This window comes from Oikopleura dioica, chromosome PAR (genome assembly GCF_907165135.1).
Source record: "Oikopleura dioica chromosome PAR, OKI2018_I68_1.0, whole genome shotgun sequence".
In the NCBI taxonomy this organism is placed as follows: domain Eukaryota; kingdom Metazoa; phylum Chordata; class Appendicularia; order Copelata; family Oikopleuridae; genus Oikopleura; species Oikopleura dioica.
In genome coordinates this window covers 13608571-13636554 of record NC_137293.1, presented here as the reverse complement: position 1 = coordinate 13636554, position 27984 = coordinate 13608571, and the positions used below count along the sequence as shown (strand labels likewise).

The window sequence follows — 27984 nt, the reverse complement described above, 5'->3', positions numbered from 1 at the left end:
ATAAATCAATGTGATTTGTTTAGAGAATATGTCAGATCTTGAAAGTTCTGATCCAGAAGATATGGTCGCTTCCGATGATGAAGAAGTAGCACCAGCAACATCTTTCGACATAGAAATGCAGGTAAGGCTCTTCATTGCGATATTATCAATCGACGCTCGACTCTAGTTGCTGTCTGAAAAATATACAAAGCCAAAATTCGTGAGAGATTTTCCGTCAGGAGAAAAATTAACATACGCATATCTTGCTGAGACTGGTTTCGAATGGCCAATGATGTTTAGAAAACCAGATGGACTTGGGATGACATTACCTCCCAAAAATTTTACCGTACGTGATGTTGAACGACTCATCGGTGGAAAACGCGTCGTTGATCTAATTGACTGTCGTAATCAACAGGTTTGCCCATGCGATAAATCAGAATTCCAAATGTTTTTCAGGGTCTGCAGATGACCTTTTCGCGGTTTGTACGGTATTTTGAGAGGAGGACGAAAAGAAGAATTTTGAATTTATTATCTCTCGAATTCGGCGACACCGCCTTGTCAGGTAGTCGAATGGAATTAATTAGAATTTTATTAAAATACACATCTTTAGATTATGTGAGCAGACCTTCGATCGTTAACGCCATCGATCATGTAACACTTTGTTGGCCCGTTAGCAAACGACCAGTTCCAGACGGCGAATTAGATCTTGCTTGGCCAAAAGTCCAAAAATACTGTCTTGTTTCTCCCGCCAATTCTTACACGGACTTCCACGTAGACTTCGGGGGGACAAGCGTTTGGTACCACGTTCACCGCGGTGAGAAGATTTTCTGGTTCATCCCTCCGACGAAGAAGAATCTTGAGCTTTTCGAAAAGTGGACGTTGAGCGGCGCTCAAGACCAAGTATTTTTTGGCGACAAGGTTGATGAATGTCAAAGAATACGAGTCCAAGCTGGCGAAACACTTTTTATTCCATCTGGTTGGATTCATGCGGTTTTTACACCTGTGGATTGCATCAATTTCGGCGGAAATTTTCTCCACGGATTGTCAATGAAGATGCAAGTGCGCGTCGTTGAAATGGAAGAAAAACTAAAAGTTCCCAATCGAGAGAAGTTTCCACACTTTTGGCCTCTCATGTGGTATGTTATGCACGCATACAGTCAAGTCGTAACCAGTTCTCATAAATTAGCACCACTGTAAGTAGCACAGTCCGTATTCATCCCTAAAAATCATCTAAGAGAAATCAAGGGTTTGAAAAAACTCTATAAACGGCTATCGATTATGTCAACGTCAACCAAGTATTGCCCGGCTAGCATTGATTCGCACAAAATTTTGGCTTGCATCAAGGTAAAAAAAACATTTTTGTAATTGGTGCATTCGCTTTTAGAAAATTCTTTCCGAACACATAGCGGATGTCCTTCCAAAGAATATTTTGATGCCTACGATCATCCACTACACTCACGAAGAGCCGCCAGCGAAGGTTCTGAAAATCGAGATTCCGAAACCGAAAGTCCTACCAAGCGTAATGGTCATTCTCCCGTCAGAAGCACAAAAACTCAAGCCAACGCATCTAAAAATTAACGGAGAGAAGAAGGCCTCGACTGCAAATAAAATCTGCCACAATTTCCCCGAAGAAATCTGGGGAAAAGTTTTCTCGACACTTTGTACAAGAGATCGTGCTAAAGTCGCCCAAACTTGTAAGGCGTTCCATCGATTTGTGACGGCAAGAACATTATGGCGTCATGTAGATCTAAGTCATCTTGACTCTTTGACCCCATCGAGCCTAAAATGGTTAATGCGTAGAGCTCCAGAATCTGTCTCCTTGCCAACTTCCTGTACGTATCGCCAGACAGCTTTTCTTCTGTCCAGAAGCCCGATGTTGCGCAAGCTGATCCTCCGCGGCGCATCCTGGAGCGCGATTTCAGCAATCAACACGGGCCAGGTATAGTGAAATTAGAATCTTATTCTAATCAATCGTCAGGCACCACCTCTACGATGCCTTGATTTGTCCTGGAGCGTTGTTACAGATGCGGCGATCGAAGAAATGACGAGTTGCCCGACAGGGAATATCAGAATGGGCACGCCTTCTCCCTCCCATTCTCGACTGATGAAATTGCAGGAGCTCATACTAGACGGGGCTGATATATCCGATGATGCAATGTTTCATCTTTCAAAACTTCCCGATCTTCGCTCGCTGTCACTTATGGCTTGTGTGCGTCTGACAGCTGATGGTCTGAGCAAATTGGTGTCTGAGGCGTCGCAAATTCCCTTGGATGAATGTCTGAATCTTTCAAACTGCAGTGGCTTACAAGGTAATGCTTGGACTACCTATAGAAAATTTAACATCAAAGTAGCGGATGTTCTGCCAGTTCTACGCGAATTCCTCGCAAAAGGAACAAAATCAATAGAAATTTCGGAAACTCGAAATCTTCCAGCCGCAGAATACGACGAATTCCGCCATAAAATGGATGCTTCTGCGCGGGAAAAGTGGGATCAACATGTCACTTATCAACCCGAAGTTGCGCGAAGATAGCGCCTGATTAGATTCTTTTTCTGATTTCTTTATTCTCCTTCTTAGTTCTTTTTATGTTTTACTGCTCCCTTCGAAAACTGCCCCAAACATGAACTTTTTCTCTCGTATTTCAAAGCTGACTTGCCTTTTCCGATATTTTCCGTAAATATTCTTTCTACCAAGAAAATCTTTGTCATGAATTACTACTAGAATGTCAAGAAATAAAAGAATCAACAAGTTTTTGAAAAAGTATTTCGCAAAAACAAATAGAAAGGAGACGCTGAAGGTATTTCTTGAAGAGCTAGAGTCAGACAAAAAAGACAACTCCTCGTCGAATATGATAAAGTTGAGTTTTGCAATACAAAAACCACCAGATAGAAAGAGAATCGATATTGAAGCACCAAAGAAAAAAGACAAGATATCAAAAGAGAAGAAACTTGAAGGTAGTCAGTATAGAGATTCTCGTCGTAAACTCTCCATAGTTCCAGCAGATTTCGAAGTAATGGCAACAAAATTTGGACTTCCAAAAGAGCATCTTGAATTTTTTTACGAACACCGGCAAAGCTTTCACTGGGAAATTAAGGGAGATCAGAAACTTCACTGTACAGGGAACAATCTGCACTGTAAATTTACAACAAAAGTCAAGCCAAAAGCACTTGTCCAGCATATGATTGACTCGCATGGATTTGGTGATTTTCCTTGTGGCAAAAAAGACTGTGAATACGTTGCATACTCCGAAAAGACACTCCGTTACCACACGGTTAAGTTTCATGGAATAGGAAAGCGAGCAGCGAGTGTTGATCAGCTCCATCGTTGTAAGTTCTCGAGCTGTCCTTACATCTCTCCGACTACGAGTGCTCTTGAATTGCATCATCGGATTCACGAGAACCGACTTATGATCTGCGAGTTCTGCAATGTAAAAACCGCGAAAGATACTCGCATGACCATACATCTCATGTCTCATTTCAACATCAAACCTTTTGTCTGCGAAGTCTGTTCTTATCCCTTTTCGTCAAATGCTGAGCTGAGTAAGCATACAAGGTTCAGTCATTCAAACGATTTTACTTGCTGCCATTGCTTGGTTTCGTTAACAAGCATTGCCAGTTACCAAAAACATGTTCGAACCTGCGAGAAAAGATTGATGAAGTTTGCGTACTCAAGTTTTTATTTTCTGCCATTTTAGAATGTCAAGAAAAAGAAGAATCATTAAGTTCTTGGAAAAATATTTCAAAAGAACGAGAAGAGAGAAGACTCTGAAGATCTTTCTGAAAGAAACTAACAAACAAGAATCAAACAACAACAAGACCTCATCGTCAAACAAAGTGAAGTTGAGTTTTGCTATACAGAAGCCCCCAGAAAAGAAGAAAATCGACATTGAGCCTATAAAAAAGAACAATAAGAAAGCATCTACTCTACCTAAGAAAAAGAAAGGTAGCTTTTATTCTCACTACGAATTTTGTTGATAGTTTTGCTAGTACCTGCTGAGTTCACACTAATGGCAACAAGGTTCGGTCTTCCAAAAGAGCATCTTGAATTCTTCTATGTCAATCGCGACCATTTTCACTGGGAAATAAAAGAAAATCGACTTATTCACTGTAGCGAAGCTTACTGCAAGTATACAACAGCGATGGCGAAGGATGGTCTCGTGCCGCATATGATTGACAAACACTTTTATAAAAATATGGCTTGCGGAAAAGAAGATTGCGAATTCGTTGCATATTCCCAAAAGTCGCTCAAGTCACATTACTCGCGCTTCCACGGGACGGGAAATAGAGCACCCACAGTCGACCCAAAGCGTTCGTGCAAGTACAAGAGCTGTTCTTACCAATGCAAGGATGCCTACGGACTGGAATTACACTATCGGGTGCATGAAAACCGTCTTCTATCCTGTCCATACTGTCCTTATCGCTCTACTACTTCAGAAAAAATGATTAGCCAGCATCTACTTACACACTTTGACACGAAAAGCATAAAATGCGATTACTGCTCATTACTTTTTCGAACACAAGATGCTATGAATCGCCACTGGCAAAGAAACCATACAAAGGACTTTACTTGCTCTTACTGCTCGACCACTTTCCTTAACTTTACTCGCTTACAGAGACATACAACTTCTTGTGAGGAAAGATTAAAGAGGCTCGAAAGATGACATTTTCGATCTGTTTGCATTTAGCATGATAAAGCTGGACCGTAAAAGACGCAAGCCGAAAAAGGAGGAAGATGATGAAGAGCAAGAAAGAACAGAAGTTGATTTTACGTCAGATGCTTTTGTCGGAAAGCTGGAAGGGTCGGATAACGGAAGAAAGGGTGGACTAGGAAAGGCTATATATTTTTACGTCGAATCTTAGGAATTTTATATCACACGAGGAAGTTTTAATTCCAAATTATCAAAGGTGGAAATCAAGCCAGTGATTAGAGATCCGACGCAAGTCGAATGGAGAGCCGGCCGAGACCTCTGATATTCCAGCTGATGCCGTGAGAAAAGGCCCGGCGATGCCGTCAGCAGACGTACTTGCTGTTCTTGCTCAGCGAGAAGTTGTTATTCCAGATGCAGAGGAAACAAGTGAAGAAAATAAATCATCGGATTCAGAGAAGAAAGGTGAGTGTAGCAATACACATTCAGTGAAGAATAATCTTTATCTATTCACAGATGCCACACTCGCGAATGATAGTGAAGAACAACCGAATGAGGAAGTATGCAAAGCTTATCCCCAGCCTGCTGTTCAGGAATCTTCAGGATTTAAAGCCCCATCACTTCCTCAAAGTTCCCCCAACAAAGCAGATCCAGTGCCACCAAAGAAGATCTCCTCCAGTAAAACGGCCCCAAGCTTTTCCTACAGAGAGCCTGTTTGGACTAGCATATGCGAAGAAGAATCTTACAAGCTAGAAGTTCTCAAAAATGGCAAAATTATCGGTAAAGTCAGTAGTAATTTTAATATAAAATGTAATTTCATCTCTTAGGAAAGTATCAGCTCAGCGGGAAGAGCTGTCATGTCCTTGGAAAATGGGAAACGTGCGATCTGCGACTTGAACATCCATCGGTCTCAAGGTATCACTGTATTCTTCAATGGCATGCTCAAGACAAGACGTGGAAACTACTCGACTACGGCAGTAGCAATGGTGTGAAGCTTAACAAAATGAAGCTGCGTCCACATCAGTATGTTCGATGCACTGTCGGGTCCGTCTTGGAAATTGGAAACTCAACCCGGAAGTACATTATGGTCGGGCCAGATGATGACCAACTTGAGGCAAGGGATCATCAAATTTAAATCATCAGTGTCTAGACAGCGTACAAGTTTCCAACCACTTTCCGTCTAGTTAGTTCTGGTATAGAAATTTTGCATGAATTGAGAGGTGTGCGAATAAAGATCTCCGAACATAGGAATCCAAAGAATCAGGGTTCGAATTGCGTGAACAGTTCAAAAAGAAACAACGCAAGCTTGAAAAGCAAATGCTTGGCGAGGATGATTCTGATGACGAAGAAGAAAAGGCGAAAGGAAAGGCCAAGGAGGAAGAGGGAGTGAACTGGGGTTTCACTGAGGACGCCTGGGACGATGATGATTCAGAAGATGTAAATGCGCCGATCGGAGGTGATGGAAAGACACCATCATTTCTGAAGGTAAATTAATTAATAATTCATCCCGCTTATTACCGGAATAATTTAGACTGAATTGAATCCAAATGCGTTCTACAACAAAGACCCACTCAAAGCTATCAATCACTTCTTTACGTCGGATATGATGGAACCACCATGGGACTTTCAACAAACTCCCAAAGGAAAATGGATTTGCAAGCTAGAACTTCCGATAGGTGACGGCGCATCTGGAATCACAGTCGAAGCGGAAGGAGAGGGAAAATTGGGCGCGAAGACACACTGTGCTCTTGAAGCCTGTAAGATGCTGGATAGAAATGGAATTTTTGACCAGAACGCTAAGGCATGAGATAATTCTATAGATAATAAGCAAAACTTCATTTTTAAGGCTAGAAGTAAACGAGACAAACTGGAGCAAAACGATTTCTACGATTCCGACGAAGACAACTTCTACGATCGAACCGGCGACCTAGAAAATAAACGTAAGAAGCGTAAGTTGGCGACGACTGGAAAACAGAAAAAGGAGAAAGCGATCTCGTACGACGAAATAATGGAAAATCTAAATAAAACTCAAGCTGAGTACGACTCACTTATCCGAAAAATTGAGAGAGGTAGCTTTAAATTGGGCGAGTGGAAAATGAGCTTATTTAGATAGGAAACAAAGGGAGCAGTTTAAGTCATCAGATGATCCTCTCGAAGCATTTATGAAAACAGTCAAATCTGGGGGAGCGCTCGATAGCATGACCCGATCAAAAATGCATCGCAGAAAAGCAGAGTTGTCAAAGGACCTGGCTCATTGGAAGAAGTTGGCTACTGCGGCCGCTCCAGCAGCTCTTCCCGATATTCTCAAACCGACTTCAACACATACCGGATCTCGGAAAGTGCCTTCTCTGATGAAAGGTCGAGTCACATCTGCGGGTTCTATGATGACCAAGAAAAAAATACCAGCTGCAGACACAATTAATAAGATGGAAATCAATATAGCAAAAACTGATGTAGTCGAGAATGATTCTGATGAAGAAGACATCTCTAAAGCAGGTGAATATGGAATTTTATAGAAGCTTTCCATGTGATAACCGTTCACAATTTTTCCGAAAAGAAAATATTTTCCATTATCTGAACCCAGCTTATGCTGGATGAAATACATTAAACATTCAAATCAGATCCTGCCTTGAGCATCAATTTTGCGACAGGGGTTCTATTTTTTAGTATACAGCAAGAACGAACATGAACTTTGAACTATTCGTAGATAAGACAGAAAAAGAAAACGACACACGAAAATCAATTAAACTCTTTGACGTTGATTCTGAGAAACCGAAACAAACTAGCCAAATAAACAGCACTGCCACAAATGTCCAAGAAGTTCCAAAAAACAATCAAAAGCGAAAAATTGTTGGTACCCTCAGTGGTATCACAAAAACTCAGTTCAACGCTGAGTACGCTGTATCAGGGGAGGATAAAAATAAATCGTCATTAACAAATCTTCAATCGCAATTATTTTTGCTTCAAAGTTTTATCTGTCAAAAGGCGATAAAGATTCCATCGAACTAGATGCTAAGCGGAAGAAGAACGAGAAGAAGATTAGCCAGTCAAGCAGACAATTTGACGTCAACTATGACGACGACGAAATGGTCTCCACTTGGGTTCCTCCTGAAAGTAAGACTTTAGACATGAAAGTGTCTGCTCTTTGGTTTTATTGAATATATACACTAGAAAGACTGTATTTCTTTTCAGATCAATCTGGGGATGGCTCGACGGCTTTGAACAAGAAATTGGGTTACTGAGAGGATTTTCAACAAGTTGTGGGCTCTTTGAAGGACTCATCTACGCCGGTAGTTAAGCCGTTCCGTTGACCACTTCTATCTGCCACAGGTTGACTCACAACACATTCACTGTTTTTCGATCCTCGAACCCTCTTCCGAACTTTTCAACAATTTCTTGAGATCTGCAAGGAATTGAGCCACTGTCAGACCGATTGCATCGTTCAAGGCCTGTGAAACAACTAATAATGTGTTTGAAAAATATCTTATTCCACAAGTGTCATTTTTATTATGGTTACAGACTGGCGGATAATGGGAAACGCGGTTAAAAAATCAGGCCAGCAAATGGGCCCTTCAGTAGTTGCTGCTACTCCGTTGAAGCACACGAAAATGTCTATTTCGCAAAATATAGGCCAACTTTCGTCAAAACGCGTTTTTATTGACTTCCAAATAGGAAATCATGTTCCTCAAAGAATCAATATGTACCTCTACGATAAGGTAACTATTATATCTCTTACGAGACATCAATAGATGTTTATCAGGTGGTGCCAAGAACTGCGGAAAACTTCCGACAACTGTGTACCGGAGAAGCCGGACATTCATATAAGACATGTGATTAATTGCCAGACAATTATATATTAATTGTCGGACTTTATGGCCTTTTGCAACCGGAAAAGCTAATGATATTTATTAATCATCCTATTGGGAACCAAAGTCGAAGATGTCGATTTCCAAAAGTTGATTCTTTGCGGTGACGTGTCAGGAGATCATGAGCCGTTTTCTATCTATGGTGGAGACTTCGACGATGAAAATTTAGAAATACCCGTTGACAAGCGGGGTTTACTCGTAATGGCGAATAGAGGAGAGCCGAATACAAATGGATCGATGTTCTTTATCACTTTGAATAAGGTGCATGCTCGGGAAAAATTTCTCACCATAAGCAATTCTAGCTCGACGAACTAAGCGGGCGATTCGTTGTTTTCGGAGAGTGCCAAACAGGAGATAAACTGTTGGATCAAATGGACATGTCTAGAATGCCAGGAACTCTATATCCTGCTGCCATTAAAATTGTTGATTGTGGTGAAATCAAGCCTCTTAATATTGATGAGCTTCTTAAAAAACGTGAACCTGCCTAATTTTATCCTCAATAAATTATTTATTCAAACGTCAAGAAAAAGTTCTGAAGCGGATTTTGCTTGATTACTTTTTATTAGGGCTACACAGTTTTTGACAGGATAAAAGGACGTTTATGAAGAATATGATCGAAATTGTCGATTCGTCTGGTTCTGGTAAAGAGGAAAGTCAAAGTTATTGAAGAAGTTTTCAGTGGAAGAAGGGGCTGTAGACGGATTGGAAACAGATGTCGGCGTGGTTGGAAAATGGTTGTCTGGAAAAGTTGGGGAACCGGAGACATTGTTGAGCTGCTCTTTTAAGTATGCTATCTGTGCCAACAAAGCTTGATTCTCATCAAAGCATCGTTGTTTTTCTTGATTAAGTCGAATAACTTCGGTTTCAAGCTGCTCGATTCGGACTGCACGCTTTTGGCGGCAACGGGCGGCAGCTGACCGATTTCGTTCTCTTCGTTGATTTCGCTTCATGAGTTCAATGGAGCTGATTCGATCATCTGGTATCGCCGGAGCCGGACCAGGTCGCTTTTGCTGCTTTGTTGGCTTCTGCGGACTGGCGGGTTGGCTGGAAATCGGGCTCGCTGGTTTGCTTGAAGTAGGACTGACGGGTTCCATCTTCATTACCGGAAAGTCGGGTTTGACATTTTCGTTGGGCGGCATGTTTGGCATGACCATATTTCCATGACCGTAATGGATCATGCTTTGAGTTTGGTTGAAGAGCTCCGCCATGTAGGAGGGCTCAACGGTGTTGCAAAATTGACCGGTTTGCATGTTGGCTGCGCAAGGATACATGTATGCCATGTTCGTAAATAGCTTGTTGGATATTTTGTTGCTGCCTGAGTTAGTATTCCTGCTGATTATATACTTCCGTGGTATGCGGAGAATTCGGTAAAGAGGGCGTGCGCACGCCCATCTCCCAGGAACACGCCAGCTTGTGATAAGACTACGCAAATTTCGAGCGCCGAGATCAAGTGAAAACATCCCGTTTTCAACTGTATTAAATGAAATATTAATGTATTAGAAGGCACAGATTGTTCTTGAGGAAACTAGGCAATTGTGAAGTAACATGGTCATTATTGTTGAAAGTGTGAGCGAAAAGTTAGGGAATGGTTTAAGCAATTAAAATATTCTAAAGAATGTTCACTTCTTCGAGTCCATCGCGAAGATCTTCGTATCCATTTTTCTAATAAGCATAGGCATTTGATAATTTGCTCTGACTTACGCAGGGATGAAGGGTACTGGAGAAAAGCTCTGGAGCAGTTCGAACGTAAATGAGAAAATCCGGAAGGCCTGGCTCGATGGCATTGTTGGCGATAACAGTTGTTCCTAAAATCAAAATTGAATGACGAGCGAAATGATTGAGAACCTTTTCCGATGAGACCAGTTTTCTGAAGTTGAATGAAAGTCGGCAGATATTGCTCGGTATTAACATCAAGGAGTACTAAATCGAGTTGTCCGTCATGAAGGTCTCTGATTGTAGAAACAGCTGATTCTGCCGAGTCGTTCAAGAATTGGCAGTTGGACAGTCCAGCCGTTCTTCAAGAAAATTATGCTCACAAATGCTCCTAAAGTAATTCTTTACCGGAAAATTTCAGAGGAGATGTCGGAATACTCGGAATCTTCCTCCACAGAGTACATCTTTGAATTATTCCGCAGTGATGACCCAAGAAGAACTGTCATATAACCAGCATATGACCCGAATTCGGCAATATTTAGAGCTTCAGATTTCTCAGCTGAGATTTTTTCAAGAATCGAGCGGATTATTCTGGCTTTTTCAACCCCATAGCTAGGATGCCATTCGACATTGGCTCCGTACTCGTCCATTGCGTCGATAATTTTCTGCGGTTCCGAGCAATTTCGATCTTCAATAAAAATATACAAAGACAAAACTACAGATATCAATTACCTTTTATGTAATTTCTAATTCTCTGAGGTTGACTTTTTCCAGAAAGCCAGTTTTGAAAATGAAGGCGATGAATCTTCCCGGGTGTTGGAAAGTAGAAGTTTCCCTGGAAAGTATTTTGGTCCGCTCCATCTCAAACTCCCCTCAACTTACCTTTTGGAACCATGATTTGAAAGTATGCTTGATGAGATGCTGGATGAGGGTATAAAGTATGAAGCCTGCCTAATAGAATATGTCAGTCAGGAAATCCGTAGCGATGCGGACTTCACATCTGGCAGTCGCGCTGAGCGCCGCGATATCGCCTTATTCGGGAATAATGAGCGACCGCGACTTTTTTTCACGGGCGGAAAAGACGCTTCCATGGCTACGATGGGTGAGTTAACAGCCTCAGATCAAATCATACTGTCTCGATTTGTCAGGCCATAGGACGTTTGCAGACAGGTGTTCATTGAAAAAGTAATAGGATGAGAAATATTTTTCGCGGCTAAAAAGGATAAAAAAGAATCTGCGCAACAATATCAGCCTCTGTTATTTTTGCCCTAGACCTTCAGTGCTTCGCAAAATCGGTGAATCAGATAATTTCATGAATAAATTTTACGGAAAGGCGCGGAATTAGAATACATTTTTTCACCTTATACGTATAAATATTTGAACTTATTAGAAGAATTTTCCATCATATGCACGTCAAGACATATTCTCAAAAAATTCTTCGGCACACAAAATTACCATACAAAGAAGAATGACATCATTTACTGATTGAGGAGAGAGCAGCTGGGAGAATTTCTCTTTCCAATTCGAGCCTTCCATCCTTTCTTCTTTCAAAATTAACAACTTCTTCCCTCAAGTGCTAAATTCTTCAAAAATTTACTGGCTCTGGAATCTTCGCGCTAATCTACGCGGGCCCAATCGGTCTCGTTCTTTCGCATCGCGGCCCAATCAACGCTGGTGGAGATTCATCGCGCTATTACGAGACGATTGCGAGATAAACTTATTATGGTGCGTCAAAGAAAAAGAGGCAAAACAGACAAAAAGGACGAAAATGAGAAAAGGAATGAGAAAGCAAAGGTTGATAAAGAGGTCAAAGTGTCGAATGCTTTTGGGTGGGATGCGCTAGAACATGCGAAGTTCAAACTTCAGGTAAAGTACTTTGCAGCTTTCAAGATTGTTTTTTATGCTTGAAAGATGTCATTTTAAATAGATAACTTATTTATTAAAAGTACAGCGAACAGAATATCGAAAAAACAGCAGAAAATGCATTAAACTTTTCCTTGCTTTTTCAACTGTTTGTATCGTTTTTTCATTTCCTCTCTGAGCTTGGCGAGATCTTTGCTTATTTTCTCGGCGGATTTTTCAGCAAGTTTAACTTGTCTTGCTTTTTCTTGCTCTTGAATCCTCGCTTTTTCGAGCTTTTCAGCCAGAGCTTGATCTGCCCGTCGTTTTCGCTCGGCACTAGCATTGTTCATAAGACCATTTTCTTTGAAGAAGAGTTACCTGGAAAGAATTTCGACAGATCTTTTGAGCAACTCGTCTCCTTTCATCATCGTCAGGAATTTTTCTGTCGTAATTGAGGATTTTCGTCTGCTCAAGAATTTCTGAGAATGCTTTCCTCCCTAGTAAAAGTAAATTTGATAATTCCGCGATTCTATACCTTTTGAGATTTGCCATGTTTTTTGCTGACTTGCTGACTTGTTTTGCGCGCCTTGGCTCCTTTTTTGCTTGCCCGGCTGCGACTCATTTTTCTTCTTCAAACTGATTATCTTTATTTTTTCATCCCTGATCAACAAGTCTGTTCTAGAAACACTCAACCCAATTAAGGAGCTCCCAAAAGGGATAGAAACGAAGCCATCGTCACCCGTCGCCCAGAAAGACATCGAACTGGTCCGCGCAAAAGCTCAACATGTCCACTACGAAGCTCTGGTTCAGAACAAAAAGTCAACGGCTTACTCTTCCATCGCGAAAGCTTCGCCCGTCAAAGAAACCCTCGATTCCATCGGACCTTTTGTTACCATTCTCGTTTCCATGTTGTGCGTCTTCATTCTCTGCGAGTATTTCTTGTGCAATATTTTTCACGAGATATTGATGCGTTTTGCTGTTGGTCTTGTTTTTGGGTCGATTCTGGCTTGCATTGAGCTTTATTTCATTCTTAAGAAATTTGCCTAGTTCTTTTATTTCTTCCTATCTCACTGATTCTTCATTCCGTCACGTAGAAATTCTCATGATTGATTAATTGCGTTCAGATGCTGAGAAATGGGCAACAAGGGAAGCAAGCTACATCTTGAGACGGCGCAAAAGACTGGCGTCTGTACAATCGCCAATTTGAAATTGGAAGAAATTCCGCCGGAGATTTTCAAAATCACAAAGTTGCGCACCCTCGATGCGTCAAACAATCGGCTCGCTCGATGGCCCAGTGGAATCGAACGAATGGGAATGATGAAAATGCTGAAAATCAGCAACAATAGACTAACGGAGATTAACGTTAGCATGGTAAGGAAATCTTGCTCTTTTCATTGTTTATTTGATCGTCTAGCTGCCCAAATTGGAGACGCTGCTCGCCTCAAACAACGTTCTGACAAAGATTCCAGACCTTTCGCAATGCAAAAATTTAAAAACGGTAACCAACGAAGAACTACATTTTTCCAACTAAATTTTATTAGCTCGACCTTTCAAATAACCATATAAAACGACTTTCTTCATGTATTTACGCTTTACCTCAACTCGATGCGCTGAATCTCGAGAAAAACAAAATCTCGGAAATCGATGAAGCCGGAATAGAGAATTTAAAATGCATCGAAATCAACCTCAATCAAAATCAAATCGGCAAGCTACCTTCTGGCTTGAAAAAATGTTAGTTTAATTTCCTGATTTCTCTTCTAAATGCAATTTTAGGTGCAAGATTAAAAGTTCTGAGGGTAGAAGAAAACTGTCTCCAATCCATTCCAACTGATATTCTGAAGGAATCGAATATATCCGTCATTTCTGCAGATGGAAATATCTTCACGGAAAAAGAGTTGCAGGTGAAGTGACCCTCTTGCAAGACTTGCTTTAGCCAATGAATTTTCAGAATATGGATGGATACGATGAATATTCAAAGCGTTACACAGCTTCAAAGCAAAAAGCCGAGTAGTTCCGTTCTTCAAATAATCTCCCAAGCAGTCCTTAAATTCATTACTTGTTCCTATTCAAATCAAATATCGCTCATTTCTTCCTAACAAATCCAGTGTTTAGAAATCTAAGTCGGTTTAAGTCATGTCCCGCGCTGCTGGTGCCATTCGCGTTGTCCGTTCTAGGGCCAGGCCGCTCGCGCCTACAAGAGCTCCCTTGACGTTTACACCTGCTGCTATCGATCGTCTCAAAGTAAATACATTTCCCTTGTCATAAATAAAAGTTTTCAATGGCAGATTTTGGCCCAAGACGAACCCAGCAACAGTGCGGTCTTCAGAATCGGTCTCCGCACGAAGGGCTGCAACGGAATGGCCTACACACTGGAACATGCCGATATTGAAAGTAAAAAGAAGTTCGAAGAAACTGTAAGTACTTCTATTCTCATTCAAAAGCTGACTGAATTTTGAGGTCACTGAAGATGGAGTCACAGTAATCATCGATATGAAAGCGCAAATGACACTTCTCGGCACGGAAATGGACTACTCTTCAAATAAATTGGAAGAAGGCTTCATATTCAGGTGTTTTCACAAACTCATATCAATTATTAACGTGAACATTAGCAACCCGAATATAAAAGGCACCTGTGGCTGCGGAGAATCATTCAACATTTAATCTTAATCCATCTTGATTTGAAGCAAATATATCCTCTGGTTCAACTTCTCTACCTTTATCCTACTGATTGATAACAACAAATGTTCAAAAATATACAAATTCTCGATATCTATTTATTTATTCGTTTTGTCGAAGATGTTAATTAAAGAAAAAAGAGGTTTCACTTTTAAACTTTTGTATTAAGATGTTCAGTAGGATAAAAGAAGCCGCACAAGAAGCAACGAGAAAACTTGAGCAAAATCTTTCCATTGATAATGAAGGAAAAGGTTCACGAGATCGTACAATAAGTGTTCGTATAGTCGTTTTCGAACCCAGAATCAGGCCAAGGCGATTTTCAATGTCCAGTCTGTCGAAAGCGTTTCACCGATCCCGAGCTCTTGATTCAACACCACTCCACTCATGACGGTGAAAATTTCCAACCAGCAGCTCCACCCGCCCAGACTAACTCCCGTCCCCCAGTTTCCCGCCCAGCCGCCGCCAACAACTCCAATGCCGAAAACGACCTCAGAAATGAAATAAAAGAGCTAAAAGCTCAACTTCTTCAAAAGGAAAAGATTGATAAAACCCTTGATAAAGTAACAAATAGAATAACTCTTCTCAATCATGAACAGAAAGACCTAGAAGCCAAATATTCACAGCTAGAAACTCAAACAAAGCAATTAGAGAGAGAAATTGCCGAGCGAGATATTTTAGCCGCAGAACTCACCGCCAAAAACAGTCAACTTCTTCTCGAAGTCGATGAGAAGTCCTCCGAGATATCTGTTAAGACGCAAATAGAACGCGATCTGACAGAACAATGCGTTTCCTTGCAGGAATCGTTGAAATCATCAGAGGAACGACTGCAATCGTCCCAGGAGACATCCAACGAACTTCACTCAAAAGTTTCAATGCTAGAATCCACTGTACAAGAGCAGAAGAACTTACTTGATCACCAGCTCCTAGAAAACCAAAATAGCGCTTCAAAAATCAACGAATTACAATTTGCCCTGTCCGAAGCACAGCAGAAGCTCGATGAAAGCGCCAAAAACAATCAATTCATTCAAGAAAAACTCGATTCGATAGAGAGTACTCTTTCAAAGGGTAAGTCTCTTTTTTGATGATTGAAGGAGGAACATAAAATTTATTCAGATGATTCCGAACTTAAAAAAGCGACAGCAGAAGCGGAAGAAAAATATCTTGAAGCGAGCAGTCGGTTGACAGAGACTTTGAACGAAAACGCAGGCTTGAATGAAGAGCTTTCGAAGTTGCACAGGAAATGGATAGACATTACGCTTCTTCTTTTGCCTTTTTCTTTGGCTCGTTGATATTGACATAGACGAGGAAAATCACGTTGAGCACAAACAGTGTTATCGCTGAAAATCGTTTGAGAAACCGTTGAAGTTAAGAAAAGTATACCAATGCTCATTGTGGTTATTCTCAGAGTATCGAATTCCGGCGTTGCTTCTGGTCCCAAGACATGCTAAAATATATAATTCTCAAGATAATGATTCTAACTGAATTTAGTAGGAAGCGCTAACTTACAGAACTTCTACCAGCTACGCCATCTTTTTCGTGCCCGAGCTGAAGCTTCTCATCCAAAAGTACTCGAATATAGTTTCTCATTCTAAAAATATGAAAACTAGAGGATTTTTTTTATAAAACGGCATAAAAATATACGGCAATACATTTGGTTGAATATTTTTTGGCGCTAAGTGATTTTTTCAGTATTGGGGTTTCACGGGGTATCTCCATCGTCGACGCTCTTTTCTTCTGATGACATTTCCTCGTCGTTTTCAGGTTCTAGCTCCGGTCGGCAGCAGTGGATCTGTTATTGGTTCATCATCAGAAAAACAAAAATTTGTCTACAATTTAGCAGGAAATCGTTAGGAACCGTACGTAAAAGCCAAAGGAGACAATTATCAGAAGCATCCACACGACTGAATAACTTAGAAATTATATAATTTTGACGGATTTTCTTACTGCTTGTGAAAGTGACCATTCGTATGCGTTCTGCTGCGATTTCGGAGATGTCTTCTCCAGTGAAGTCTGATGCATCCGTCAGATCAGCTGCGTCTTTTGTTGGATAGAAAATCTATATAACTCGAACTAAATAAATGTATCCTTTTCCCCTGGCTTTTGGATGGGGCGTCATAACTTGACGCCTGAGGCTGAAACCCAAATTTTTTTATCAAAAATAATGATTATCAAGAAGAGTATCTAGAAAATATTGGTCTATCCGAAAATAAGCCACGTCGACAACCTCGAAAAAGAAAAGGTGGAACTTGAATTGAAAGCAGCAGAGCTTGAAGACTTCCGAGAAGCCCTTGAAAACTCAAATGCAACATTTCTCAAGCATATTCAAAATCTTGAAGGACAGAATGAAAAGTCAATATCAGAAATCTCGGAGCTAAGGGAGGAATGTGAGTCCTTCAAAAACGACTATCAATCAACGACGAAAAAACTTGATGCCGCGGAACTGAAGATGAAGGATCTGACTGAGAACTTTTCCGGCTCGCAAAGACAAATAAAGGAGCTGCAAAAGACTGTGACGGAGCTGAACTCGAGCTGTGCTGATTCCGAAAAGGTGAAATCAACAAAGAAAAGGAAGATTTCAAATTTCAATTTAGCTCGTCGGAGAAATGATGAAAGAGCGCGAAAAGCTTGAAAAGCAAATGGAGCTTTTCGAACAAGACGTTTTGAGCCTGACGGAGACTAACAAAGAGCTTCGAGAAGAAAAAGAAAGCGCGACTAAATCCTTGGAGCAACATATTGAACAGATTGCAGCTTCTCAAAAAGAAGCGGGAATGTGGGCGGAAAGTCTTGTGTCCAAGGACGAGGAACTGTCGGAACTGAAAGGACAGCTGGACGGCTTTGTGGCTGAAATAGCAAAGGAAAAGGTTCTAGAATAATTGATGCGTCTTTGGTTGAACATATTGATTTGGGTAGTTTGAAAAGTGTTATCCGCTTTTCTTAAACCGTTCCGGAAAATTTAAGGTGCCCGGAATCAGTAGATGTGCTTTTGTATTAGCAAATGGAAGTCAAGACAGATTTCTCCATACTTGATGATAATTCGAGAGGCTAGTCGCATTTAATTTAACAGTGATGAACGTAACCTTATAAAGAAAGATGAGAAAATTGCAGCTATCGAAAAGTCGTCGACCCAGCTTACTGAATCTCTTAAATCATCGAAGCAGACGGCTCGCCAAGCAGAAACTGAGCTTGCACGAGTTCTGGCTGAAAAGGAATCTTGGCTGAAAACAAGAGATACTCTTCTAAGCCAGTCGGAAAAATTAACTTCCACCGTCAATGATCTTAAAAAGAAAGCATCTGTTGCGCAAGAGATGGAGCAAAAATTGAAAATGGAAAAGTCGAGAGCAGAGAAATCGCTGGAAAACTCGTTGCAAAAGGAAAATGAAACGCATGAAGAATTCCTTCTTGCTAACGAGAAATTCCAACGAACGAAAAAAGAGCTGTCTGATGGTAATTTTCTATAGGTTCAGCTTTATTCATTTATTTCTTTTTTCAGCTGAAGAGCAAATTCAATCTCTCGAAAAGCAACTGGAAAGTTCATGTCAAACGCGCGAGGATCTATCTCAACGGCTCTCAGACACTGAGCTCAAACTCAAAAACTTCAAGCTAGAATACAAAAAGATGGAAGACTCACAGACTGAGATGGCTTCGGAAATATACCACCTCACCGAAGACAAAAATACATTGAAATTGAAATACGATGAAAACGTAAAAGTTCTTTCTCAATCGAAGACCGCGTTATCGGAACTGGGGGCCAAACATGCCGAGCTTCAGGTAGTCAAAATTTTGCGAGGCAAAAACTTACTGAAACAAGGTCCAATGGAACGCTGAAAAATCGGTGAGATGGGAAGCCGATGAGGAAGTGTCTAATTGTCGCGGATGCTCGGCAGAATTCTCGCTGCTTGTTAGAAGACATCACTGTAGAAAATGCGGGTAAGAATCCCTTATGAATCTCTATGTTAGTATCTCTTTCTTTTCAGCATTATTTTCTGCTGGCAATGTAGTAATTTTACGATAATGATGCCATCAAGCGATAAGCCCCAACGTGTTTGCGAAGCTTGCTCGAAAAGTTGATCTTGGACAACAACAAAGACGACTCATAAACGGGCGTAATCCGTTGCAATATCATATTGCCAATATGTTTAAATTGACCCAGCTAAATATTTGTTCTATCTCTGCTTCTGTACGTGTTTCAACCTCATTTCACTCATCTCGATGTACCTAGTACCTGCTTCTTCCAAAGATATGAAAATAATAAACGGATAATGTATGATTTAATGTCTATAGTTGAGCAACTCGCGTGATTGCAGTTTCTCATCTCACAAAAACGGAATAACTTCTAGGAAAGGTTAAAGAATGCTTTCTGCTTCAAAAAGATTCGCTGGCTCTATCTTCCGGATTGAAATGTCAAATCCTCCGGCGAACCTTCTGAATAGAGCAACGTTTCAGGAAAACGTTGGCGCATAGACGTCGAGAATTCCGTTAACTTTTTTTTGCTGCTAACTTACAAAAGAAAATATCTGACAGTATTGATCTTATTGACAGCTCACCAGATATTTCTGGCGCGGTTTTATGTTCGAACAATCGAAATGTTTTTACTGCAGGACTTGATTTGGAGGAATTCTACAAGCCTAAAGCGAGCGATTTGCATGATTACTGGATGCTAGGTTTATTGGCTGTATAAATTAGCTTGATATCGAAAGTGATTTAGTTCAACGAACAACGGCAAAACTTTACGGAATGAAGAAGCCTTTAGTGGTGGAAATCGAAGACACTGCTATCCTTGCGGGATGCATGCTCGCCATGGTTGGCGACCACAGGATCATACGAGATTCTCAAGATGTCGTAATCGGTCTGAACGAGACTCGATACAATTTCTCCTGTCCCCCTTGGCTTTGTCAGCTTTTGGTGGATATTGTGGGACGTCGGCAAGCCGAAAAGGCGTTGATCGAAGGACAGGTGTTCTTACCGAAAGAGGCCCTGGTAAATTTTTAGCGAAGAATTACACGAAATGGATTACTGAGATTTAAAGTTCGATTTGAACATCTCGTATTCTAAAAACCTTTTAAGCCGATTATTGAGTCTCTCCGGAATATTTTTTACTCATCGAAGCTTAGAGCATTGGTCTTGTGGATGTGGTGACGAATGACGTAAAAAGATCATCAACTCTCTTCTTCGAGAGGTTGGAAACTATCCCGCTCGATGCTAGAATGCGCACCAAAAACGCACTGAGAGCGGAGATGACTTCAAAAATCATGGAAACTGCTGCTAGCGATGGAGACAGATTCGTCGACCATGTGCTTAAGCCGGCAACACAAGCTTGGCTATTTAATAGCACTAATCCAAACTGATTTCCATTCGGGGTCAATCTGGTTAGGATCATTTTAGGAATAATTTAAAAAAAAGCCAATCAAAAGCTGCAGTTGAAAAAGCACTCGCTGCAAGACGCTGAAAATGCTCAATGAGCATTGCTCACGCAATGGATTTGAAATCGTACTAATTCTCTCTGTGCGATCATAGAAGAGAATTAAAAACATGGTTATTGACTAAATTTCTTTGAAATCTCATTTATTGCATCAATGAACGGAAAGTTACAGCAACGTATCTGAATAGAAGCCTGGCAGGGAAAGAACAGTGGGAAGAAATGATGAAATACGACTGAAATGGAAGGAGGAATTATGGAACTGCAAATATCGATGAGCACCGCTTTCAATAGTTTGGAGCAATGTTCAGAATCGCTTGATTAAGATCAAGCTTGCCGTTTTCTTGCACGAGAAGGTTCTTAAAATGAATTATAGTATTTTGCATCGAGGCTTTAGCAAAACCTTTATGACATTGATTAGATTATCATTGCGTTGAATTCCTTGATATATTGTAGGAAGCTCATTTTGCAGCAGATTTGTCAAGTTCTCCGCATCAAGATTCGTCAAAGGACCCAAAGAAGTTTCATTTAGATCAGAGTTTGAGGCCTTGGAGTTTTTCAAGAAAGCTTCTCGACTTTCTGATTTCGCTGCTTTATTCAGATCGTGGAGCGAGTGGCAGTCTGAACACAGCTTTTAATTTATCTTGTAATTCCGTTGCGAATGAAAATTTATGGCTCGTCATTTCCATTTGGAAAATCCGCACGGGCTACGTCGTTAAACGATTGCGTCACCTTTCTTGAGTTGAAGCGTGGACTGTTTTATCATCTCGATAAGCCGCAATTGTTTCAGAATAAGGTGAAAATAAGAAGTAGTTGATTGGTGTCGCTTTTTCATCAAAGGGAATGTTTTCTCGGCAAAAATCGAGACAAGCTCAGCACTGAATAGACAATAATATAATTGTCCTAGTTTGTTCTGCCCTCACCAAAATTTCTTGAGTCTTAGACGCTGCGCTTTATGACATGCTAACTCAGCAGGAGATGAGGTTCTTGCAGAACGCCTTCTCTTCATGTCAGTATAGATTTCGCTTGCTTGGTCAGCAACTTGACATATTCTTACATGAACGCCCTTATAATTTTGTAACCGGAAATATTTAGCTGGTAAAGTACCTCCGGTAGGCTCAAGAAATTCCTCTTTAGTTTGAGTTTGTCTTCTTCTAACTGCTGGTATTGCTTTGAAACAGTTGATGCTTCTTCACGCAACTTTCTGACCTCGCCAGTAAGTCGCCGAACAGATGCTGTGGAGATATTTAAACCAGAGAGAGTGTCGACTATTTGTGATGAGCTGTTGAGATTTTGGTGGAGGCTCTCTTGCAGGGCTTTCAGTTGAACAAGTGCATGATCTCGCACTCTGTCGACCTTGAAATGATGCGCAGATGCGGAAACAGTGGAATTGGCCTCCTACCTGAATAGCGGCAAAATCTGCTGCTGATTCAATTTGCGTCAGATATTCCACAGTTCTGGCAATATCAAAAAGAGTTCCACAGCAAAGTCGCGCCAGTTGCGTATCCTGATCCACACTCTGGTAAGAGCTTATACTTGGCGGCTTGGCTGTATGTGGCAAATGAAGTGGGCCCTTTTCGATAAGTCCCAGGGAAATAATTGGCTCATCGAGGCGCGATTCCTCTGGTATCATGCTAGACATGCCGAGAAGTTGCCCTCGCCATATAAAGAAATCGAGTTTTTCTTTACTTTTATCTTTAGGCAGCTCAGACTTGGTTGCTTCTTTGAGCTGGGATATGGTAGCCGGAAGTTGGATATAGACTAAACAATTGGTCAAATTGAGCCTTCATACTAACATGGGGCTCAAAAAGACCCACGCTAGGCTGAATGTACTAGTCTGAGAGCCAATTAGTCTAGGTTAGGGATGAATGTCAGCGAAACATGACATACTGTCTGAGATCCCAGACTCTTGGATGAATAGTATTGAATGTGACACATTCAGTTTGTGACTGTCTTTGCTGCATAGACTATATTACAATTTTTGATCTAACCTGGAAGAAGTTTCGAGGTGGCGCACTCAAACACATACACTTGCTTCATCCCCTGAATGCTTTCTGCTTGCACAAAATAGTCATCAAAAGAACACCCGTCCATCAAACTAGCGATCAACTGCGACACAGATTTTCGGAATCTGCCAACAAGTCTACATGTCTTGGGTAGATCATGACCCCACTGAATTTCTCCAGTAGGCGAATGTTGTTGAACCGCCATTATTGCCCCTGCGGGTCTTTCCTTCGTCATCCTTCCCATTGTTTGCGGATTTTTACGAGGACCGTTGAATGGCCTGAAAGGTAGCTGTCCAGTAGCTGCGTGGTAGAATGTAACTGCTAAGGACCAAAGGTCAACAGTAGCATCCCAGCCAGAGGCCTGCCTATTTTGGAGAACTGCCCGTTGATACATATCAGGATGTAAGTATTCTTCTGTTCCGTAAAGGGACTACAAAATGCTAGTATAACTTGATTTAAAGATCACGGGAAAAGTCACCATGAACTGAGCATCCTGATTTAGTTGACGAGCAGCACCAAAGTCCGTTAGTTTCCAGCAAGCTGAAGCAGATCGATCCGAGCGTAGAATGTTTCCTGGTTTGATATCCCGGTGAATAATTTCCTAAAATATGAGAATTTTTTATGATTCATGAATAAGGACAAGAGCTGACCTTTTCCCGTAAGTACGACATTCCGTTAGTTACGTCGGAAATAAGTTTCAGCAAGTGCTCTTCACGAAGGCCGTAGATATATTCTGGCTCTTCGAGAACGTTGTAAAGAGAGCCTCCAGTACAAAGTTCCATGACAATGACGGATTCTTTTGAGCGCTCTTCCTCTTCGACAGCAAACATTTGCACAATGTTAGGGTGGCTAATTGCCCTGAGAATGTCAAACTCTCGATTGTGCACATGGCTGGGTCGTTGGAGGCCTACTGTATTGAAGGTTTTCACAGCGACAGAAGCACCCGTATCAATACGCCACCCTCTGTAAACACCTCCCGTGGCCCCTTGGCCTAGCATATCTGAGGTCAGCCATTGATGATTTTGGCTTCTACGTAACCCCGACATACATTCTTTATCGCATGAAATCTGAAATTGGGGAATGATTCGTGGATGTAGAAAAGTAAAATTATCATGGATATAAAATACATAACGTCTGAGGCACATGGCAGGTAGTGGAAAATGGATGGAAGATAATGATTAGTAGTTGTTCAACTTTGACACAAGCGCCACGCGCACAGCTTGATCATAGCCACTCATTACTGCGAGGCCACATTTGTCAGGATGAAAGTCGATGCAGTTGATAGGTTGAGTGGCGAGGATTTGTTTCTGAATGAGCTCGGCAGTTCCTGCTACGCCAACTTTTTCGCCTCCCTTCTCTTCAACTCTTTTGTCAGGATATTTATACTGCCAGACGTTCATCTATGGAGCGTACAAATTATATTGACAGGTGATTTATCAAACCGTTCCGTTGCCACCAGCAGTTGCAAAAATGTCGCGATTTTGTGGAAGATGAACTGCTGACCAAACTGTTGTGGACGTACTAGCATCATTGCTATGAATGGATTCAGTTATAATGACATCAGTATGATTTCGTCTCTTTTTAGATATTTTCTAAAGCTGAAGCTTACTTCTCGTGACGAAACATGTGATGAGCGAAGCCTTCTGTTTTGTGCTGCGTCCGCAAGTCCCAAATGTGAATTTTATTTTCGAGCGTTGATGCAACCAATTTGTTCATTTCAATATCTATTAACACTTATCGATATGTTTTTCTGATTTCTCTCACCCATTCTATCAAAAGAAAGGCTACAGACTCCATTCTGGACATTCGTGCTCCATTGAATTTTCATCGCCTTCAAGTCGAACAATTTTACGTCTCCGTTGTCAAATCCAGCGGCAATCATTCTATCCTCGGCATTAAATGCATTGCCAAAAGCTACTGCCCAGCAATCTCGGGCATTTTCCTTTTGTCCATCTTCTGGCTCTATTTCTGCTACTGGTACATTTTTCTGTCTGTTTTCGGACTATTACTAATTATTCTTACGAGCTAATTATGTTTCGGATCACCAATAAAATGAGTCCTTGCCTTGGATCCCAAACGCGAACGCACCCGTCTTTGCCTCCCGTAACGATTTCAGGTGCACCGTGGCCTCTTCAAAAAGTCAAAAAATCGAAAAAGCGCAAATTCCTTACCGAGCTCCCCCGCAGCCATCGATGCTATTTATTATGCCATTATGGGCGTCAGAGACATAAACGGGTTTCGAGTGATTTTCAAGATCTGAACCGCGGTGTTATTGCCTACTCATTGCCTTTATAAGGCTAAAATGCTAAAGTTGACGCTTCAAAAGCGGCTCAACCAAAGTTCGCATTTAATTTACCGATTATGCTCATTTTTCCGTGGAAGTCGCCAACTGCCAGTTGACGAGTGTCGGAAGCATTGAATGTTCCGCACCTGAATGCTCCAGTCTTTTCCGTATCCACTGTATTTTTATTTCGGGTCCATTGAGTTCATAGATTTGAAAAGCACCAGTACCCCGAGGCCGCTCTCCAAGTGCCACAAAGCGATTAGATTGGGGTACCCATCGAGCGCAATGAACAGTGTAGTTCAAGCTCTTCTCCGCGTATGTCAGAATTTGTGGCTTCGAAATATCCATTCTGAAGTTATTCTATGTTTGGACAGCTGATGCACGATCGTAAGAAAATAGATCAATGTTTGAGTAATAATAAAATAGAATAATGTGAATGGAACTTTTTGGTATAGGAAGGCGTGGAGACAAGGAAAATTTGAAGATAGAAGGCACAATAGTAGAAAAGAAGAAAAATGTAGAGGAAGAGAGTGGAAATGACTTGAATCATTCCCGTGGGAAAAGGTCAATAGGATGTGATCGTAAATTAAATTACGTAGTTACAGTGTTCTTTAAATGGAAGCCGCCGCCTGTTATGACTGGTCGATCTACCATAACATCGCGGGATCTTTGAGAATGGTAGAATTCTGCTTCTTTGCGAGCGTGTTCTCGTTTTTAGCAGCAAGATATTTCTGCTTTATTTCCTAAATTAAAAATGAAATCAACGAAGAGAATCTTCTGTTCGAACCTGAAGCTCTCGGGCGATCTTATGAATCTCCATCTCTTGCTGCTCCTGCTGGCTTTCAGACATGTTAAGCTCAGCAGCAAGACGCTTTAATTAAATCAAGTAAGAAAAAGACAGGACAATTATTGAATACCTTAAGTTGTTTTGTCTTGTGACGCAGGGCGTTTTTGAACTCCGCGAGCTGCTCAACAACTTCAGGTCCTGGTTGTCGAGCGAGGATTTCTCTTAGCTCCATGTACATTTTCTCTTTCTCCTGGATCATCATGTCGGTCTTTACGACTTCTTCGTTCTTTTCGATCAGCCGTTTTTGGAGAGCCTTGGATTCACTAGGATCAGCAAATAGGACAAATGTATACCTGGACTTTCTGGATGAGTTCGTAGCTAGCTGGATCACTTCCCTCGAGTCGTCGCCATCGATGAATATTCAATGGATTTTCAAGCTCTTCGGCAAGAGCCCTACATTTCGTTCGTTCTTTGAGAAGCTCTTTTTGTGTGTTGAAGATCTCTCGTCGTAGCTCGTCAGCATTTGAAAGAGTATTCTTGAGAATTTGTTTTTCCCTTTGCTGCTTTCTGATCTCAAGCTTCAAAACTCTAGAAAAATTTATCGCTATGAAAAGGGAGATTTTTACCGAAGGTCTTCAAGGCGCTGCTTGTACTGAAGTTCTCCCTTTGACATGGTGGCCTGTTGCAGTTTGATCTTCTCGTAGACCAGGCTAAATATAGTTTAAATTGGTCATATGATCGCTTAATGTGACAAATAAATTGCGATTAATTTGATTTATTGATTTACCTTAACTCGTCGTTGCGTCTGAAGAGCTGTCGAACAAGAATATCTCTCTCGGTGACAACCTGTAAACACTTTTAGAATCAAGCTTTGAAATCGAAAATATAACCTGATCAAGGGCGTTCTTTTGTTTCTTTCGCTCAGCTTCTGCTTCTCGTAGGGAGCTCTGCTGTCGAGCGATTTCTTTTTCGTGGTCTTTCAGCTGCTCCTCGGACTTGCTGTATCTTTCCTTCATCGTCGCGATGAAAGCTTTTAAGTCGTTCTTTTCTTTTTGCATTTTGTTGATTTCTTTAGTGACATCATGATGAGCATTTTCTTTGGCATTGATTTCATATTTGAGCTGGTCGATTTGGTTCTTCAGGAAGTCTTGTTTGCGTTTCATCTCAAGAATCTCATCATTTGCTTCGACGAGATTCTTCGAATACAAATTTCTGTCGGCGCGGCAAGCCTCATACAGATTTGTCTGCTGCTTGAGTTTAGTATCTCCCATGGCGATTTCTTTCTTCAAATCAAAAATCGACATTTCTTTTTCCTTGACTTCATCGAGGTACTGAAGAACTTGTTGGGATTTCTCGGAAGCTTCGTTGATGTATTTATCTCTTTCTTTCTCAAGTGCATAGATTAGTTTTCGTTGTTTAGCTGCTTCATCTCGAAATTGTTGAATCTCGTTTTCCAAGTTCGCTTTTTGCTGTTCATGCAGTTTTACCAAGTTCACTTGCTTCTGAGTCTGAGAGGACGCTTTTTGAAGGGTTTTGTTGATTAGGTCTCGTTCTCGAGTCAGTTTTTCGATTTCCTTTTTGTCAAAATCAGCTTGAATCCTAGCAGATTCAGTGTCTTGTTCAAGTCGAGCGGTTTCGCGCTTCAAATTATCTCGCTGTTCTTCCAGCGAAGCTCTTGATTCTTCCATCGATTTGAGTTTCTTCTCTGCCAGTTCTCGTTGTGTCTTGACTTTCTTTATCTCGTTGTTGAGATCTCGAATTTCGATTGATTTCATGCTCAGTTCTTTCTTTCCGTCATTGATCTCCTGCGTAGACTTCTCATTTTCATGAGCCAAAGAGTCGATTTTTGACTTCAAATTGTGAATTCGCTCTTCGAGAAGGCGATTCTCTTTCGTTTTCTTGTCGCATTCGATTCTAAAATCACGAGTCTGTCGTTCAGTGTCTTGAAGTTGGACTCGTTTATCTGCTAGGTCGCTTTCGAGTCCTTTAACTTTCTTCTCTTGATTCTTGATGTCTTCTCTGGTCTTGTCCAGGTCGCGTTGAATCACATCACCGCGCTTCTGCTCTTGAGTGATATCGTTTTGCTTTTTGAAGAGCTGGTCTCGCATTTCAATCACAGCTTCTTGCGCTTCGAGGTGCTCTTTTTGAATACGCGAGTAGTTCTCATCCGCTTGATTTAGCTGCTCTCTGACTTGGGTCAGCTCTTCGAGCAACTGAGAGTTAGTTTTACGTTCGTCATCGCGTCTGCCAATCAGTTCAGTTTCTTCATTCAAGTTGCTAGCGTTGGAGAGCTTTCCAGATTCAATCAGGTCGGTTAGATTTTGAATTTCTCGCTCTAACTGCTTGATTGTCTCTCGCGCTCGATGTTCTTTTTCATGCGCGCCGTCAACAAGTTTCCATGCTTTTTCTAACTCTGCATTGAGCCGCTCGATATTTGCCTTTTCGGAGGTGAGAAATTCTCTGTAAAATAATCAAACTTTTAAATTCATTATTTCAGATTTATAATTATATTTCTCCTCTCGTTGCCTGATCGTCTTGGCAAATTTTCGTCACTTGCGCTACTTTTGCGGAATTTGATACAATCTCGGCATTAAGTTCTCTGTTCTGCCTTTGCAGCCGTCCATTCGCTTCTAAGATGCGCTTGAGAGCGTCGTGGATTTTCTCATATTCAATGCGAAACTTGGTTAACTTCGGATCATCTGTCAATTCAGAGATGACTTCTTGGAAATCTTTCTCGAGCGAGACTAGCTCAGACTCTTCTGTTGGAAGATTCGATTCTCCACCCATTTTCTTAAAAAATTCGTTCATTTTCGAGCTAGTTATGTACATGCT

General features: G+C 41.2%; 13 protein-coding genes and 2 long non-coding RNA genes across 17 annotated transcripts; 8 read left to right on the top strand and 7 right to left on the bottom strand.

Annotated features, from left to right (window-relative positions):
- The first annotated feature begins 27 nt into the window (after nt 1–27).
- Nucleotides 28–2675, top strand: LOC145702529 (jmjC domain-containing histone demethylation protein 1-like). The gene is made up of 8 exons (XM_081779762.1): nt 28–121; nt 167–394; nt 436–541; nt 590–1172; nt 1215–1323; nt 1364–1918; nt 1958–2288; nt 2331–2675. The coding sequence occupies exons 1-8, from the start codon at nt 29–31 to the stop codon at nt 2507–2509; spliced, it is 2184 nt and encodes a 727-aa protein (XP_081635888.1). The 5' UTR covers nt 28; the 3' UTR covers nt 2510–2675.
- A 1000-nt stretch (nt 2676–3675) lies between these two features.
- On the top strand, nt 3676–8109 carry LOC145702528 (kanadaptin-like). Of its 2 annotated transcripts, none has more exons than XM_081779760.1 (12): nt 3676–3919; nt 3964–4804; nt 4905–5087; nt 5139–5402; nt 5450–5736; nt 5871–6107; nt 6154–6423; nt 6469–6691; nt 6732–7118; nt 7330–7531; nt 7609–7736; nt 7815–8109. In XM_081779760.1, exons 2-12 carry the CDS (start codon nt 4663–4665, stop codon nt 7862–7864), a joined length of 2373 nt encoding a protein of 790 aa, XP_081635886.1. In that variant the 5' UTR covers nt 3676–3919; nt 3964–4662; the 3' UTR covers nt 7865–8109. The 2 variants fall into 2 exon arrangements, with proteins under 2 accessions (XP_081635886.1, XP_081635887.1); XM_081779761.1 differs by having other exon boundaries at nt 5139–5407; nt 5455–5736.
- A 22-nt stretch (nt 8110–8131) lies between these two features.
- Nucleotides 8132–9005, top strand: LOC145702560 (peptidyl-prolyl cis-trans isomerase slr1251-like). Its single transcript, XM_081779796.1, has 4 exons — nt 8132–8338; nt 8383–8448; nt 8546–8749; nt 8791–9005. Exons 1-4 carry the CDS (start codon nt 8132–8134, stop codon nt 8974–8976), a joined length of 663 nt encoding a protein of 220 aa, XP_081635922.1. The 3' UTR covers nt 8977–9005.
- Nucleotides 9006–9964: 959 nt separating this feature from the next.
- On the bottom strand, nt 9965–11794 carry LOC145702555 (catechol O-methyltransferase-like). Its single transcript, XM_081779791.1, has 7 exons — nt 11597–11794; nt 11024–11092; nt 10874–10976; nt 10550–10829; nt 10334–10503; nt 10190–10293; nt 9965–10150 (listed from the first exon to the last, which is right to left on the bottom strand). Exons 1-7 carry the CDS (start codon nt 11675–11677, stop codon nt 10097–10099), a joined length of 861 nt encoding a protein of 286 aa, XP_081635917.1. The 5' UTR covers nt 11678–11794; the 3' UTR covers nt 9965–10096.
- LOC145702567 (uncharacterized) lies at nt 11541–13074 on the top strand. The gene is made up of 2 exons (XM_081779804.1): nt 11541–12007; nt 12686–13074. Exons 1-2 carry the CDS (start codon nt 11864–11866, stop codon nt 13028–13030), a joined length of 489 nt encoding a protein of 162 aa, XP_081635930.1. The 5' UTR covers nt 11541–11863; the 3' UTR covers nt 13031–13074.
- LOC145702573 (uncharacterized) lies at nt 12085–12672 on the bottom strand. The gene is made up of 3 exons (XM_081779810.1): nt 12519–12672; nt 12362–12480; nt 12085–12319 (listed from the first exon to the last, which is right to left on the bottom strand). Exons 1-3 carry the CDS (start codon nt 12603–12605, stop codon nt 12127–12129), a joined length of 399 nt encoding a protein of 132 aa, XP_081635936.1. The 5' UTR covers nt 12606–12672; the 3' UTR covers nt 12085–12126.
- Nucleotides 13075–13085: 11 nt separating the features above from the next.
- Nucleotides 13086–14059, top strand: LOC145702558 (leucine-rich repeat-containing protein 57-like). The gene is made up of 5 exons (XM_081779794.1): nt 13086–13354; nt 13398–13481; nt 13525–13714; nt 13757–13884; nt 13932–14059. The coding sequence occupies exons 1-5, from the start codon at nt 13118–13120 to the stop codon at nt 13992–13994; spliced, it is 702 nt and encodes a 233-aa protein (XP_081635920.1). The 5' UTR covers nt 13086–13117; the 3' UTR covers nt 13995–14059.
- A 7-nt stretch (nt 14060–14066) lies between these two features.
- Nucleotides 14067–14756, top strand: LOC145702572 (iron-sulfur cluster assembly 1 homolog, mitochondrial-like). Its single transcript, XM_081779809.1, has 4 exons — nt 14067–14224; nt 14269–14397; nt 14441–14550; nt 14593–14756. Exons 1-4 carry the CDS (start codon nt 14117–14119, stop codon nt 14642–14644), a joined length of 399 nt encoding a protein of 132 aa, XP_081635935.1. The 5' UTR covers nt 14067–14116; the 3' UTR covers nt 14645–14756.
- A 29-nt stretch (nt 14757–14785) lies between these two features.
- Nucleotides 14786–18905, top strand: LOC145702527 (uncharacterized). The gene is made up of 9 exons (XM_081779759.1): nt 14786–14910; nt 14972–15724; nt 15773–15896; nt 16871–17207; nt 17251–17500; nt 17732–18103; nt 18150–18427; nt 18468–18586; nt 18634–18905. The coding sequence occupies exons 1-9, from the start codon at nt 14829–14831 to the stop codon at nt 18725–18727; spliced, it is 2409 nt and encodes an 802-aa protein (XP_081635885.1). The 5' UTR covers nt 14786–14828; the 3' UTR covers nt 18728–18905.
- On the bottom strand, nt 15751–16246 carry LOC145702575 (uncharacterized). Its single transcript, XR_014134321.1, has 3 exons — nt 16166–16246; nt 16040–16103; nt 15751–15996 (listed from the first exon to the last, which is right to left on the bottom strand). It is a non-coding gene; the product is annotated as an uncharacterized LOC145702575 (long non-coding RNA).
- On the bottom strand, nt 16284–16764 carry LOC145702581 (uncharacterized). 2 transcript variants are annotated; one of them, XR_014134324.1, is made up of 3 exons: nt 16604–16764; nt 16520–16568; nt 16284–16448 (listed from the first exon to the last, which is right to left on the bottom strand). It is a non-coding gene; the product is annotated as an uncharacterized LOC145702581 (long non-coding RNA). The 2 variants fall into 2 exon arrangements; XR_014134325.1 differs by having other exon boundaries at nt 16520–16560.
- A 98-nt stretch (nt 18906–19003) lies between the features above and the next one.
- LOC145701971 (enoyl-CoA delta isomerase 1, mitochondrial-like) lies at nt 19004–20004 on the top strand. Its single transcript, XM_081779184.1, has 3 exons — nt 19004–19320; nt 19365–19636; nt 19771–20004. Exons 1-3 carry the CDS (start codon nt 19314–19316, stop codon nt 20002–20004), a joined length of 513 nt encoding a protein of 170 aa, XP_081635310.1. The 5' UTR covers nt 19004–19313.
- Nucleotides 20005–20204: 200 nt separating this feature from the next.
- On the bottom strand, nt 20205–23190 carry LOC145705657 (serine/threonine-protein kinase TBK1-like). Its single transcript, XM_081783138.1, has 9 exons — nt 22732–23190; nt 22560–22682; nt 22067–22511; nt 21478–21836; nt 21183–21431; nt 20999–21141; nt 20808–20953; nt 20479–20696; nt 20205–20434 (listed from the first exon to the last, which is right to left on the bottom strand). The coding sequence occupies exons 1-9, from the start codon at nt 23125–23127 to the stop codon at nt 20363–20365; spliced, it is 2151 nt and encodes a 716-aa protein (XP_081639264.1). The 5' UTR covers nt 23128–23190; the 3' UTR covers nt 20205–20362.
- On the bottom strand, nt 23176–24735 carry LOC145705659 (dynein axonemal assembly factor 10-like). Its single transcript, XM_081783140.1, is given in 8 exon segments — nt 23176–23481; nt 23524–23614; nt 23691–23805; nt 23846–24072; nt 24146–24211; nt 24253–24337; nt 24438–24545; nt 24548–24735. Coding segments are annotated over 8 exon segments (1080 nt in total). The 5' UTR covers nt 24714–24735; the 3' UTR covers nt 23176–23259.
- Nucleotides 24736–24758: 23 nt separating this feature from the next.
- On the bottom strand, nt 24759–27939 carry LOC145705658 (cilia- and flagella-associated protein 58-like). Its single transcript, XM_081783139.1, is given in 9 exon segments — nt 24759–25018; nt 25021–25108; nt 25153–25236; nt 25283–25465; nt 25506–25740; nt 25779–25862; nt 25940–25998; nt 26043–27590; nt 27679–27939. Coding segments are annotated over 9 exon segments (2604 nt in total). The 3' UTR covers nt 24759–24956.
- Between the last annotated feature and the right edge of the window lie 45 nt (nt 27940–27984).